Source organism: Marmota monax, unplaced genomic scaffold (genome assembly GCF_021218885.2).
Source record: "Marmota monax isolate L192 unplaced genomic scaffold, Marmota_monax_Labrador192_F-V1.1 WCK01_AAM20220418_F8-fsc00008, whole genome shotgun sequence".
Lineage (NCBI taxonomy): Eukaryota > Metazoa > Chordata > Mammalia > Rodentia > Sciuridae > Marmota > Marmota monax.
This window is the reverse complement of record NW_026694432.1, coordinates 15,927,432-15,943,131: the sequence shown is the minus strand read 5'-3', so window position 1 is coordinate 15,943,131 and position 15,700 is coordinate 15,927,432. Positions and strand designations below refer to the sequence as shown.

The 15,700-nt window shown below is 35.3% G+C and overlaps 1 protein-coding gene across 4 annotated transcripts in view; it reads left to right on the top strand.

Annotated features, from left to right (window-relative positions):
* S100pbp (S100P binding protein) overlaps nucleotides 1-15,700 on the top strand; it is a 42,282-nt gene that overhangs the window by 3,705 nt on the left and 22,877 nt on the right. For 2 of the 4 annotated variants that reach the window (XM_046469078.1, XM_058570923.1), the window contains exons 2-5: nucleotides 3,784-3,900; nucleotides 4,617-5,470; nucleotides 6,584-6,669; nucleotides 8,070-8,173. In XM_046469078.1, coding sequence (XP_046325034.1) covers nucleotides 4,619-5,470; nucleotides 6,584-6,669; nucleotides 8,070-8,173 — 1,042 coding nt within the window. In that variant the 5' untranslated portion in view covers nucleotides 3,784-3,900; nucleotides 4,617-4,618. Of the gene's footprint in view, nucleotides 1-3,783; nucleotides 3,901-4,616; nucleotides 5,471-6,583; nucleotides 6,670-8,069; nucleotides 8,174-12,311; nucleotides 12,340-15,700 lie in introns of all 4 variants that reach the window. The other 2 variants (XM_046469080.1, XM_046469079.2) reach the window with 2 other exon arrangements.

The window sequence follows — 15,700 nt, the reverse complement described above, 5'->3', positions numbered from 1 at the left end:
ATAAATTAAAATTCTCGGTCAGTTGCATTGTGTAGACCTTATTTGGATGCTGATGTTTGTTTTGTATCAGAGATTGAACTCAGGGGAGCTTAGCCACTGAGCCCTATCCCCAGCCCTTTTTTATATTTTAGAGATAGGGCCTCACTAAGTTGCCGAGGCTGGCTTTGAACTTGAGATCCTCCTACCTCCAGAGCTGCTGGGATTATTTGGCATGTGCTACCGTGCCCAGCTTCCTCCCACCCCCCACCAATCTTAGAAAAATATGACGAGGATAATTGGAAATTTGAATCAGATATTTTATAAGGACTTCTTGTTTATAGATGAAATGATGTGATGCCTGGGATTTAATTCATAGTAATCTGGTAAAGGGGGAAGTAGATAGGACATGATTACCTTTTGGTTAATAACTACTGGGACTGTGATGGATATGTGGGAGTTCAGTATGTTACTTGTATATATGTTTTAAATTTTCAGTAATAATAATAATTTTGGTAAATTAACAAATAAAGTTTTGAAGAGAATGATTTGTGCAAGTTAAAAATTATCTCTCATGGTTGGTGCACACCTATAATCCCAGCTGCTCTGGAGGCTGAGGCAGGAGGATTGCAACTTTGAGGCCAGACTCAAACTTACAGAGACCCTGTCTCAAAAACAAAAAGGGATGGGCACTACTATGGAAGTAACTACTAAAAACTTAAAACATTTTTTAAAAAGGTGGGGTGAGGATAAGGATGTAGCTCAGTGGCAGAGCACCCCAGTGTTCAATCCTTAGTACCACAAAGAAGAAAAAAAAAATCTCTTCATGTGTATATATGGCATTGTTTTGCTGTTTGTAACATTCTGTGAAAAGTTCTGAAGAGCCAGCTCTGTGCCTTTGGATGTTGTGTGACATAGGAACTGATAATTACAGTAAACGATACTGGTCCTTGTACTTGGCAGTGATGTTCGGCAGTGATGTTTGGCAGTGTCTTGTTCTTCCATTTCATCTGATAAGGCATCTTATTTTTTATAGAAAGCCAAAAGCCCTCTTCAGTTTTCACATATTCCATAGTTTTATTAGAGAGTTTACTGAATTTAGCTATGTGTGGTGGCGTATACCTGTAATCTCAATGGCTCGGGAGACTGAGGCAGGAGGATAAAAGGTCTACTGAATTTAGAAGATCTGAGTTTGGATTCTAGCTCTGCTATTTGCTGATAGATCCTTGGCAAGTCTTATCACGAAGTGGTAGAAAAAAACATTGCCTGTGGAATTAGACCTTAGTTAGATTCGTGTTCTAGCTTTATTGACAATGCATAGTTGGTTAAATTACTTAATGCCTCTGAACTTTTATTTCCAAGAGTGGAAATCTATGGAACACTCCACTTGGCCAAGCAAGCACTTGGAGTAGACTTTTTGGAGGCGTTGAGATGAGTGGCTCAGAAAGGGCTTCTAAGAAATGTAGCTACTTAACCCCAGTAATATTTGTGCTTGACAATCACAAAGTTTTTTGTTTTGTTTTGTTTTATTACTTAAGAGTTGTTTATTAAAACTTGTTCCTTTACTCTCCCATACATTCAGGAAACTTGTTTTGAAATTACTTAATAGCTGGGTGCAGTGGCACATGCCTATAATCCCAGCAATTGGGAGGCTGAAGCTGGAGGATGGCAAGTTGGGCTAGCCTCAGTAATTTGGGCTAGCCTCAGCAATTTGGTGAGACCCTCAGCAATTTAGACCATACCTCAAAAAATAAATAAATAAAATGAAAAGGATTCGGGATGTAGCTCATTGGTAAAGTGCTCCTGAGTTGGATCCACAGTGCCAAAACAAAACAAAGAAACCTCTTAATGCAATGCTCTTATGTTCTGATTGTTTCTTTTACAATATGTTTCTTTGTATTACAGTTAAAAAGTTTATTCAATTTTTCAATTTAGAAAGTTAATTTTGGGGGCTGGGGCTCAGCAGTAGCGTGCTCACCTGGCATGTGTGAGGCACTGGGTTCAATTCTCAGCACCACATATAAATAAATAAATAAAATAAAGATCTATCAACAATTAAAAATTTAAAAAAAGAAAGTTAATTTTCAACAAAACTTAACACTGAACAAGGACAAATAAATTATAGATTCCTTGGTTATTGTAGTGTATATTATGCTTTTTGTTGCTAATCATGAAGTTTCTTTAAAATTTTTCTAAAAATAAACTTTTCATAGTGCTGCCTAAATAAATTACTTTATAAAATAAATTACTAGATGTCTAATCCAGTGAACTTCTATTCCCCTTTCCTTATTGTGTGTTAGCATCTGCATATCAGAGAGCATATTTGGCCTTTGGTTTTTTGGGGATTAGTGCCTGGAACTCTTGTCACAATAATTTTTGGGTTTTGTTTTTGCTTTTGTTTTGGTGCTAGGGATTGAGCCCAGGACCTAGTAAATGTGAGCTCTACCATTGAGCTACGCCCCACCTATCCACAAATGCTGCGATATTGGTAAAATAAAAAATATAAGTGGCTGTAAGTTTAAATACATGAGAAAATTTGTTTTCTTTAATCTTTCCCTTTTTCTTCCTCTTTCTAGTACTTTATTGTTCATACCATTTTGTAGTCTGATAACGTTGCTTAATTTTCAGTGCTGTCTCTGTAGCATAGATTATATAAATTCCTGGAAGGTGGGGACCATAACTTTATTTCTTGGCAATCACATGAAGATATACCATGTAACTCAGTGCTATGTGATGACTGAAGCTCAGACAATGTTTTCTGAAACAATGTATGAACTGAAGCTAAAACTCAAGGTGTGGTTATGGAGGGTAGTGGAATAGAGGAAACTTTATAGTTAAAAAGCTATAAGGGCCAGCCTGGTGGTGCACACCTGTAATCCCAGTGGCTCGAGAGGCTGAGGCAGGAGGATCCTGATTTCAAAGCCAGTCTCAGCAAAAGCAAGGCGCTAAGCAACTCAATGAGACCCTGTCTCTAAATATTAAACTATAAAATAGGGCTGGGGATATGGCTCAGTGGTTGAGTGCCCTGAGTGCAATCCCCAGTACTGCCCCCCCCCCCAAAAAAAAAAAAAAAAGCTACAAGGAATTTCTAATTATTGAGTTCAGTGTTAAGCATTTCTTCTTAAAATACTAGCGTTTTAGTCACCTTTCCAACCTGGACAATTACAGATTAAGTCTATCGTGAGCTGTTTGTAAACTAGGTTTTAATTATACAAATACATATTCAAGTAGAATTGTAAAAATGATACAGACAGAAGACTTCCCTTAACTTACCTCTGTCTCTCTGCAGGTTATGATGGTCATTGATTTTGTGTTTGCAGATCTTTTCCTTGTATTTTATATATAATGAAAATTAGTTTATTAGTTTTTTTGGGGGGGTGTGATTATATTAGAGTTTGGTGGACTCTTAGACATTGCCTCATACCCCTTTCTCCATCCCTTCCCATTTTATAATCAAAATGGTTAAGTGGCTAATTGGTTGGATCTCGTTAATGACAGGACCAGTACTATAATCCAGGTCTTTGGATTCCCAAGCCAGTATTCATCCTACTAAAGCAAATCATAGTCTTAAGAAAGTGCAAATTGTTGGGAGGAACAAAACTAGTTCTTAGTTGCATAATTTTTTCCTCTAAAGGTTTTTCTTTGATGTTCTTGACTCAAAAAAAAAAAAATTCAACTTTGTGGTATTTAAAAAAAATCAAGATCAAAATTAATAGATGGAACACCTTGAAGCATAATACAGTTGACTTCGTAATTAGTAGAGTTGAAAGTGATGAGAAGATCCTTTAATTTTCTTTGTGCCTGCAGGAAGGTGGGAGTCAATCATTTTGACAAGTCTCCTGAAAGGAACAGCTAGCAGGAGCTGAAACCTTTTTCCATTTGGTCTCGTGGCAAAGGCAGAGATTGCTCCAGCAGCTCCACACAGTATGGAAGACAGTTATTTATCTAATTATGTCCCCCCCCTTTTTTTTTAAATTTTAAGAGTAATACTTTTTTCAAAAGTATAAATTGAATGTTCAAACATCTTAATATATATATATATATATATATATACATATATATATATGTATTGTTTGTATCTTATAGATATCTTTTCATGATAATACATAATGGTTTACTTCGTGTGTCTTTAAATAGTTGGAAAAATATTCTAGTGTGAATGCCCATGGTTTTACTGAATGTTTCTGTTGATGGACATTAAAGTTACCTCCAAACTTGGCTACTTTGAAAAACACTACTTTGAACAGCCTTGTATATGTTTTCATGTGCATTTGTAATAGGTGCTTCTGTAAAATAAATGTCCAGAAGTGAAATTGCTCGGTCAAATGGTATTACCAAATTACTCTTCACAAATTATTGTGCTAATTTATACTCTTAGTGATAGTGTGTGAGTGCTTGTTTCTTCACATCTTCATCAATCCAGAGTATCCTGTTCTTTATTTTTACCATTTGATAAGAAAAAATATTCTAATATGTATTTCCACAATTCTGGTAAGGTTAAATATCTTAAAATTAGTTATCTTGTTATAAGTCTCAGTGCAAAGAAATTGAAATATTAGGATGCCACTCTGATGTATAGTGGGTTAAAGTTGGTTTGAAGAATTTTCTATTCCTTAGTGAAACTTACTTTTATTTTTCAGATATGACGTGCTCACTAGTACCTTCAGAACAGTCTTCTGGTACCTCTTTCTTGCCTAAAGACACTGCCCCATTTTCTTGGGGTTCCTTGGATGAGGATGAATTGGATGATTCCTTGCTGGAGCTGTCTGATGGAGAAGAAGATGATGACAATTTCAGTTACACCGAGGAAGAGATTGACGAGCTTTTGAAGGATGATGACCCATCAGATGAGCACTTTTCTTTGGAAGAAAGGTTGTGTAAAGATGATGGCGGGCATGTTGAAAACGGAGAGAAAGGGAGTCAAGTTCTACTTGAAACTCCCCAAGAAAAAAATTCATTGTACAACTTGAGACCAGTAGCTGAGACTCCTGGCCTCTTCAAACTACCTCAGCTAAGTACATCAGTTGGTCATGGACCAATTCCTACTAAACCGTTAAACAGACGATTTGTACTAGAAAAGAATCTTATAAAAGTAACTGTTGTTGCACCATTTAATCCATCAGTTTGTGATCCTGTGCTTGATAAGGACAAGATTGATTCATCCAAAGATACTGAAAAACCCTCTTCCCTTGAGGAAGGGATGAGAGAAGATGGTCTTAGCCCTAATGAGAGTGAACTTTGCACTGAATCTGAAGAGATCAGCCCCAATAACTCTGCTTGGGATGGGTCCCTGTTCTCTTCTCCTTTGAACAATAACTTTCAACAAACTGTCTCTGATAAAAATACACCTGACAGTAAGAAATCTACACCTGTGTTCTCTCAGATCTCAGAGCATTCAGAGACTCCAGATATGGGGTCCTCCTGGAAAAATGGTGGCTCACATAAATCAAGTTGTGAAATGAGGTTTCCTGTTGTTTCCAGTTCATCAAACAGAGTAAGTACATTTTTTTTCAAGGTAAAAAAAAAAAATTATTTTCATTCAGAAGCTGTACAGAAGAGCTCCCTTATATCCCTGTCTACATACATGTACAGCCTCCCCTATAATAGACATTATATACCACAGTGGTGCATTTGTTATAGTCTAGCCCAGCTTTGTGTTTAGACAAATGGGGATTTAAATCCTGACTAGCCCTGTGACTCTGGGCTAGTTTCCCTATTTTTTTTTTTTTTTTCTTTCTTTTTTTCCTTTTGTTTTTATTTATTTTTTGGTGCTGGAGTGAAATCCAGGGCCTTGTGCTTATGCTATACCACTAACCCCTCCCCCACCTTTATCTGTAAATTTGAGTAAATAATATTTCTTTTTCTGGTACCAGGGATTGAACTCAGGAACGCTTAACCACTGAGCCACATCCCCGGCCTTTTAATTTTTTTTATTTTGAGACAGGGTCTTCTTAAGTTGCTTAGGACCTTGCTAAACTGCTGAGACTGTCTTTGAACTTGTAATCCTCCTGCCTCAGCCTCTGGAGCCACTAGAATTACAGGAGTGCACCACCATGCCTGCACAAATAATATTTTTTAAGTAGAGAGAGGATTAGTGAAATGATGTATTTATAGTACCTAGTACATCATATCAAATTACTAATTATTATTGCTAAGACGATGATTATTTTATTATTATTTCTCCTTTCTTAGGATAAAATCCAAAGTCTGAATCTTTAATTGCTATCCTTATTCGGTATAGTACCAGTGCTGAATCAGCCACTGAAGAACTGAAAAAAAAAAAAAAGGTTTTGGACAATTTTCCTAACTGATTTTCTTTCTGCCAAATGGATAACATATAATAATTCCTACCTCATATGATTTGCTTTTTTTTTTTTTTTAAGATTATAGTTGCTGTTTCATTTAAAGCGCTACTATAGTGTGTGTTATACAGTAGTGTTCAAGGCTATTCAGTTCTAACTTTAATTAAAAAATATTTCCATAAAGTGTTATTTTCAGTTATATGTTATAGCTGAAACTTAAATGAAGAAAAAGAACTTATAACTAAAAACTATCTTCCTTTTGCATTCCTTCTGCTCTGAAAAAAACAAACAAACAAAAAAACCAGGATATTCTTGACAAGGATTCTGGGGAAATGAAAGTCCGTGAGAGAAGACTAGGCAAAGTCATTCCTGTTCTACAAACCAAAACCAGGTAATGTAACAGTATAAATATTCTGGTTTCTGTTGGTTCTTTTTTATTTTTTTCCCCTCCCCAATATCCTCATTATGGGAGAAGACCCTACATGGGAATAAGCAAAGTTCTGGTACTATTGATTGTGTGATCCTGAGCAAGTCAAATAATCTCTCATCTTGTTTTTTTTATGTCAGTTAAAATAAAACATGAGGGGCTGGGGATGTGGCTCGAGCGGTGGCGCGCTTGCCTGGCATGCGTGAGGCCCGGGTTCGATCCTCAGCACCACATACAAACAAAGATGTTGTGTCTGCCGAAAACTAAAAAATAAATATTTAAAAAAAAAAATAAAATAAAATAAAACATGATACCTTCTCTGCTACCTCATAGGGTTATTTTTAAGGTTAAAAAACAGATAAATAAATGTAAATGCAAGATCTCTTGTGTAGAAGCCTGGTAACATGTATGATAGGAGCATAGAGAGTAATTTTAACAAAAATGTTAACATGTAAATATGTAGAAAATTTCTCAGTCAGCTCTGCCAACTTGTACACAGGTCCTTGGGGAAAAATTCTAGTCAGGGGTTGCAGATATTTGGGTCGCCTTTTCAGTTGATTTTCTTATTGCCAGGAGATGGCAGTGTCTGTACATGGGCCTTTTCACTGAATGTACTAGAAAAACTTTTTTTTTTTTTTTTTTTGGTTGAAATCAGATTGACTTTTCTTGTGAAATTTTTAAAAAAATTTTTCACACATTGATTATGTATTATATTTATTCTGCATTAAAATTTTTAAATATTACAAATATAGTCCCCTTTGACTGCCTCCCCAATCCTAGTTTTCTGTTTTGTTTGCATAATTGAGGGAAATCTTATGAATTGCTTACAATGGAAATTATACCAAAGGAACACAAATCACATTACTTGGAACAGTAATAAATTTATAATCTCATCCACTGACTTTTTCATCCACTGGCTTTAATACAGTGCAATCAGTATGAGCAAAGGCCAGAAATTGCTCTTGCTGTGGTCACCATTGCCCTACTTGCCAGATTTAGCTTGTTCTGTTCAGCCTTTATCTCATTCAACTTTTCTATGGCTCTGTGAAGTTAGCTATTTCCTGACTAACCTTGAATTATTCAACAAAAGCTTTCTTTCTCTAGAGACTAGGTAATCTTTACCTTCCTATCCCTTATTAGGAGGTTGTATCTATTTCTTCTTTTCATTTTACTCTTTGTTTCATACCCGATTTCTGCTTCATATTATATGACTAATGCTGTCTTCTGTCACTGGATCTTAAAAGAGAATTTTGCCTCTGGAAAGTTGGTTGTTCTAACAGTTAGCAGTATGTGACTTTTCTTTACAGAGCAGTATATTCATGATTCTAATGAACTGTTTTTCCTCCTGGTTTGCTTTATTCAAGGACTAATGTTTCGACGTTTTCACAATCAGATCTAGAACAGCAGAAGCAAATTTATCTCAGGAGTGTCTTTGATCATATAGAAGATCCAGGGGACTCTAACCAAGGTAACATGGTAATGAAAGAATGGCATATAAAACATGTAATGGAACTTTTTCTTTCAAGTGTAATGCATCTTAAATTGGGAGAATGTTTAAACTTTTCTTAAATTGGTGACAAAGATACTTCCTTACCCAAAGATTTTTATTTCAAGGGATTGCCTAGCCAGATAATCACCCAAAGTGCTTTGGCTAATGGTATTAGGGAAAGGTCTAAGCAGACTCATATATTACTACCATATATGAAGAGTGCATCCCTCATGGCTGAGGGCTGTAGCTCAGACCTCTACTTTTTTTGCTAGGAATTTTTTTTGCCTGAAAAGTAGTAGAATTCGATGACCTTACTAGTTAATTTGAAATTATTTATTTTCCCTGTTGACTTTAGCATTTATATGTAAAAAAAGCAAGCATTTCAAACACCATCCTGTATCCTGGCTTCTGAATGAAAGCTTCTGAAAGGTTTGACTATTTTCAATATTCTTCAAGCTATTTTTTCTGTAAAAAAGATTTGATTATTTTCAAAATTCTTTAAAAGGGGCTGGGGATGTGGCCCAAGCGGTAGCGCGCTCGCCTGGCATGCGTGCGGCCCGGGTTCGATCCTCAGAACCACATACAAACAAAGATGTTGTGCCCGCCAATAACTAAAAAAATAAATAAATAAATATTTTTTTAAAAAAAAAATTCTTTAAAAGCTAATTTTTCCATATTTCATTATAGGCTATTGCAGACCAAAGTGGTTAGAATCTTTCTCCAACTCTCAAGAGTATATTCCATGTTACCATTCAGCTTGAACTTTTGGTTAATGGGGAAATTCCTAAAGGGAAACTCGTGGGCAGAATTGAAGGTACACAAATTAGGGTGGTTTTACACTGATAAAAAGAACTCTTTCTCCTACAGATCACTCGAAATTCTGCCATCTTTGGCTTCTTTTCCTATTCATTCAGTAACCCTTTCTTGGTTACTTTCAGCGGTGCTAGGTCTGAAGATTATAAATTGGAAATGTAAAGAGAAGTTACAGAGGATCTTGGCCCTCTGGAAATTCATAGTTCAGGGAAGGAAAAAGCACTATTGGTTAGTTCTCCAAAGAGTTGCATTTAAAAATACAGTAGAGGGGCTGGGGATGTGGCTCAAGCGGTAGCATGCTCGCCTGGCATGCGTGCGGCCCGGGTTCGATCCTCAGCACCACATACAAACAAAGATGTTGTGTCTGCCGAAAACTAAAATAAATAAATAAATATTTAAAAAAAAAAAATACAGTAGAAGCTATGAAGGATTCACCTGATTGCATTTGGGAAGAGTGGAAGATGAGGAAGGAGGATGTCCTAGGTAAGTTCCAGAGAAAGACATGGGTAATTACTCCTAAGATTATTGTAAGTTGCTAGGGAAGGTTTTAGGGGGATTGTCATTCCTTCAGCAGAAGACACCCCCCTTTCTTTTTAAAAGACTTTGAATTAGTCATTTGTTTTATAAGCCTGTAGTGAAACTCCCAAATTATCCATCAGAAGACATTTTTATTCCAGGTCCTTGTAGTTTCTACTCACGATTTTGTTAAGCAATCATATTACATTCAAATAAAAGTGCAATGGAGAAAGAATTCTGATTTTTCAACCCTCTGCTTGTGAGATTTTTTTTTTTTTCCTTGAACTGTTTTTTTATATCTGGTGGAAGTAAAGACACCTTTCCACCCATATTGTTGGGAGGGACAAATTAGATTTGTTTATATTCAAGTTCTGTGGAAAAGGCCTTATCATTACTTTTCTTTCTGTGAGGTGACTTTCCTCCTCCTTAGGTGGTTGGTACTGATACCTACTTACATTTTGCTTTTCTCATTTGGCCCATTTAAAGAAAATTTCACAGGAAAAGCAAGGAGCAACTGCTCATATTATAGAATATTTTCCATTCCATCCTCTTCCTCATTTACCAGTCCCTCTCCTGTACATATGTCCAAGGTGCAGCTAGAATAACTATGTGGAAAGGCAGCAGACCTTAGTGGTTGAAAAAATAAAATCTAGTCTAGGTTCATATTTTGGCACCACTGCTTATTTTTTTCGAAGTTCTTATGACCCATTATAAACTCAGTTGTCAAATGAGAATAATGAGGCTTAGCTTGTGAGATTATATGTATAAGTGCAAATTTAATTAATAGAATAATACCTAGTCCTGGTAACCAGCATTTATTGAATACTTATTGTTAACAAGAAAGTTCATCTTTTCATACTGAAATTCTTATAGGTAAAATAGTGTGATATCTGGTATTGAAATCTCAAAAGAAAATTAAAAAACCCAAACCTGGAAAATTAAATGTAATAGCTTTAACAAAATGTAGCTAGATGAAGCTGAGTGATAGGTGCCTGGGTCTTCATTATACTATACTTTTGTATAGTTAGAACATTTATATATTAAAAGAATATTTTTATTTTTAAAAATTACATCTTTAGCTAGGTGTGGTGGCACACACCTATAATCCCAGCTACTCTGGAGGCTGAGGCGGGAGGATTAAAATTTCAAGGCTACCTTGGCAACTTAGTAAGAATCTGTCTCAAAAAGAGCTGGGGATGTAGTTCAGTGGTAAGAGTGCCCCTGGGTTCAATATCCAGTACCACAAAAATATATAAATTAGTTAATTAATTTTTAAAAATTAAAATTAGATCTTTTAGGGAATTTCTTCTGACGTCTAATGACTTTCAGCATCACAGACATTCTAAAATTTTCATAGGCCTCTAGCATTTCCATCTGTCTTCCAGGAATCCAGGATGATACTGTTTTTTTTTTTTTTTTTTTGTGTGTGTGTGTGTGTGTGTTTTGCTGAGGATTGAATCCCAGGCTTCTACCACTGAGTTACCCAATACAAAGGTTATTGGCAAGGCAGTCTATCACTGAGTCTGGCCCCCTTTTTATTTTTCATTTTGAGGGTCTTGTTAAGTTGCCCAGGCTGGCCTTGACTTTGTAATTATCCTTCCTCGGCATCCATGTAGCTGAGATTACAGTCGTGCACCCCCATGCCCATCAGATACGAAATTTTTGTGTCACTTTCTACTGCCCAGTAGTCATATATCTAAAGTCTTAAAATTTTGTACACATATTAAAAAGGGGGAATGGCTTATTCTTCATCTTTCCTCTGTTTATATATGATTAAGGGCATCCAAATTTTTTAAAAAAGGTAGTACAGTACCTCTTGTGTTTCTTTTGAGATATTTAGAGCTATTTTACCTTGGAAAAGTTTAATTTTTCAGATTCTTATTAGACACAGAGAAACTAGTAGGGGGCAAATTGAAAGGTAGTTCTTGTTAATTCATTCTGAATTCTTTCCATTGGGTTAGTCATCTTTTACTTTATCAATAATGTGTATATTATTGACACAGAATGTAACAAATCATCATTTAACTCCATTATTCTAACGTAGGCATACTTTCTTTTGTTTAATTTAGTGCCATATGGGGTTTTAATAACCCATCTACAAAATAAAAATATAAATTCCTTCCTAGCATCTCTGCTACTAGTGAAAAACTTTATATGAAATTATCAGTTCTAGTTGGAAGGATCATTAAGATCTTCTCTTTAATCTCCTAACACATAAATCTGTTCTGTGTATCTTTGCCAAATGACCATTCAGCCTTTGCTCGAAGTTCTTATATACATAACCCACTATCATGAGGTAGGCCATTTATTGCTTTGAAAACTCTTAATTATTGGAAAGATTCCTTATAGTGGATCAGACTTGGCTTCCCTGTAATTTCAGGTGGTAGTTCTTAGTTTGCTCTCTAGGATTATAAAAAAAAAAACTTTGCTCTTCCATTTTTATATTCTTTCAGTTATTAGAAACAGTGATCTCTCTCCTACAAAGAAAAAAATTAAAATCACTTACCAATTCATTCTATAAAGTTAACATTTTGATAGTTATGTTTCCTATAAGGTAGAATATATACAGGGAAATTAACTTATTTTGTAATCGCTTTCTTTATACTTAATGTATTTTAAGGACCTTTACACATTGAATATTCCACATTAAGATTTTTTAATGATTACAAAGAGTTCTGTTACATAATTTATTCCATCTTGGATATTTAGGTTGTATCCATTTTCATTAGTACTGCTGTAGTAAATATTCTGGTCAATAAATGTTTATGTACAACTCTTATTTCTATAGGATGAATGCCTAGAAGTGGAATTGCTGTGTAAAGTATATAAATATTTTAAAAACTTTTGTTACATGTTACCAGATTGTCCTGCCCCAAAAAATTTGTATTAATTTTTACTGTCACCAGTATTGATAGGCAAATTTTAACATTTTGTTTTAATAATTAGTAAGGTTAAACATTTTTATGTTAATTGACAATTTATTTTTAAATCATTATTTCTTAAAATCATCTAATATCTAGTCCATATTCCAGTTTTCACATTTGTCCCAAAATGTCTTTTTGTAACTTTGTTCAAATAGTATCTAATCAAGGTTCCCATGTTTAGTTTTTGTCTGCTTAATTTCTTTTAATTTAGGTCATTTGTTTTGTAGATTGTCCCACATTTTAAATTTTGTCTGATTGTTCCCTTGGTGGTGTTTAATTTGTTCCTCCATTCCCTGTACTTCTGTAAACTAGAAGTTGGGTCTAGTAACAGAATTAGATTCAGATTAAGATGTTGGATTGAAATTGTTCAGAACTGCTGTTAGGTATTCATCTTATCAAATTAGGAGGCACTAATGACAGGTTGTTCCACTAATATTAATAATAATATTGTTGAGGTCATTAATTGCCATGTCATTCCAATGTAAATTACATTTTTCCTCTTTGTAATTAGTCATTTGTGGGGTGATATTTTGGTACCATATGAATATCCTGTTTCCAGCAAACTGTTTACCTAATGATTTGAGCATTCATTGATGATCTTTGCCTGAATGAGCTACTATACTGGTGTTGCATAGAAAATGCTTATTTTCTAAATATATCATTTCTTGTACAGTTATCAGCCTGCCTGCCTCCATCCTTCTTTCCTTCCCTTCCCTCCTTTTTCTGATATAAAGTCTTACTATGTTGCCCAGACTGGCCTCAAACTCCTGTGCTTAAGCCATCTTCCTGACTTAGCCTCCCAGGTAGCAGTGCTGTACTATTCCTGGATAAGGATTTTTTTTTTTTTTTTTTTTGGTACTAGGGATTGAATCCAGTAATTCTCAACCTCTGAGCCACATCCCTAGCCCTATTTTTAAATTTTGAGACAAGGTTTCGCTAAGTTGCTGGGGCTGGCTTTGAACCCACGATCTTCCTGCTTTAGCCTCCCAAGCCACTGGGATTATAGGTGTGTGTCACCAGGCCTAATTCTACTTGTTTGTTTTTTTTTTTAGATATTACTGTGAACTCATGGATTTTTTTTTTTTCTTTTTTAATAACTTACTTGGGTCATGGACTAAACCTAGGGACTTGCACATGCTAAATATGTATTCTAGCTCTGAACTATATCTCCAGTGCTCATGGATTTTTAAAAAATTATTATAATCAATTATAGTTTTTTTTTGATGTTCATTTTATTTCAAACTGGCTCTGTTCTCATTATGCCGTTGTTTTTTTTTTTTTTTTTTAATTGTTGTTAAAAATGATAACAAAATTTGCCATCTTTTTTTTTTTTTTTTTTTTTTTGGTACCAGGAATTAAACCCAGGAGCACTCTACCACTGAGTCACATCCCCAGCCCTTTTTTCTATTTTATTTAGAGACAGGGTCTCACTGAGTTGCTTAGGGCCTCGCTAAGTTGCTGAGGCTGGCTTTGAACTCTCAATCCTCCTGCTTCAGCATCCCAAGCTGCTAGAACTATAGGCATGCACCACTACATCTGGCAAAATTTGCCATATTGGGTTTTTATTGCTTTTTTTATGGTTTTGGAGTTTGAACCCAGGCTGTTGTATGTTCTGTGTAAGCATTCTGACACAGGTTCTTGCTGAGTTTCCCAGGTTGGCCTCAAACTTCAGATCCTCTTGCCTCAGCCTCCTAAGTAGTTGGGAGTAGACTTAGGCACCACCATACCCTGCTCTTTTTTTTTTTTTTTTGTACTGGGGATTGAACTCAGGGGCCCTCAACCACTGAGCCACATCCCCAGCCCTATTTTGTAGTTTATTTAGAGACAAGGTCTCACTGAGTTGCTTAGAGCCCTGCTTTTGCTGAGGCTGGCTTTGAACTCTCAATCCTCCTGCCTTAAACTCCCGAGCCACTGGGATTACAGGTGTGTGCCTCCGTGCCCAGCACCCTGCTTCATCTTAACCAGCTTTAAAGGGTTAAATATGTAACGATACAGTTCAGTAGTATTACATATGTGCACATTGTTGTGAAACAGATCTGCAAAACTTTTTCATCTTGCAAATCTGAAATTCCATATCCATTATTCAAAAATTACACTCCTCCCTTATCCCTTGTGTAAGTGGAATCATACAGTATTTGGATTTCTTATTTATTTATTTGTGTGTGTGTGTGAACTAGTTTATATCACTTTGTCTACAGGATTCATTCATATTGTGGCATATACAGGAATTTCTTCTCTTTTAAGGCTATTCCATTTTTATATGTATACCACATCTTGTTTATCCATTGATCTGGAAGTAACATTCATGTTACTTCCACCTCTTGGCTCTTACGAACAGAACTGCTGTGAACATGGGTCTATAGATATCTCTGAGACCTTGCTTTGTATTCTTTTTGGATATATATCCAGAAGTGGGATTGCTGGATCATATGTTAGTTTTATGTATGTATGTATTTTTAGTAACCTCCATACTGTGTTTATAAGGCAGTTGTATCATTTTATAGTCCCAACAGCATTGTACAAGAGTATGTTTCCCCATCTTTGTAACACTTGTTTTTTGTTTTTTTTTAGTAGCAGTTATCTTAATGGGTGTTAAGGTAGTGTTTATTGTTTGTGTTACAAATAAGTAAATATTGTTCATTGCAAAGCCAAGTAGTGTCTTATGGTTTCATTTTCTTAAATCATTCCTTTTTCTGGAGTTGTTAATTAATTGCCTCATTATTTTTAAGAGTATATATGAATATATCCTTATTTTTAAAAAATGAATATGAATTTAATGAACTTATGTTCTAATCAGTGTTACCCTTCTCTCTCCATAAATACTCAAACATACCAGTAATCTATCTACCAACTCCTAAGTTTTTTTTTTCCTGGAGTTCTCCCTCTCAGAATACTCTGTTATTCAAATCTGCATTGTTTGTTTCTTAGCCCTGCTACAGAGCTGTCATCTAGGATTTGCCTTTGCTGCCCTCCTAGATTGAATTATGTTTCCTAGGTCCTTTGTTTTTCTCTTTCTTAATCTTTGGTTTTAGTACCAGAGATTTGGAATTAGAATTAGTTTTAGTACCAAAAATTTGGTAAGAATTGATAAGAAGGGAATTTCTAATAAAGGGAGCATAGGAGATTAAAATTATTTTTTAGGTCCTTACACATCTGAAAATTATTTTATTCCAATACTTGATTGATAGTTTGGTATAGAACACTATGTTGCAAGTCATTTTTCCTTGGAAATTTAAAGATGTACATGCACGCA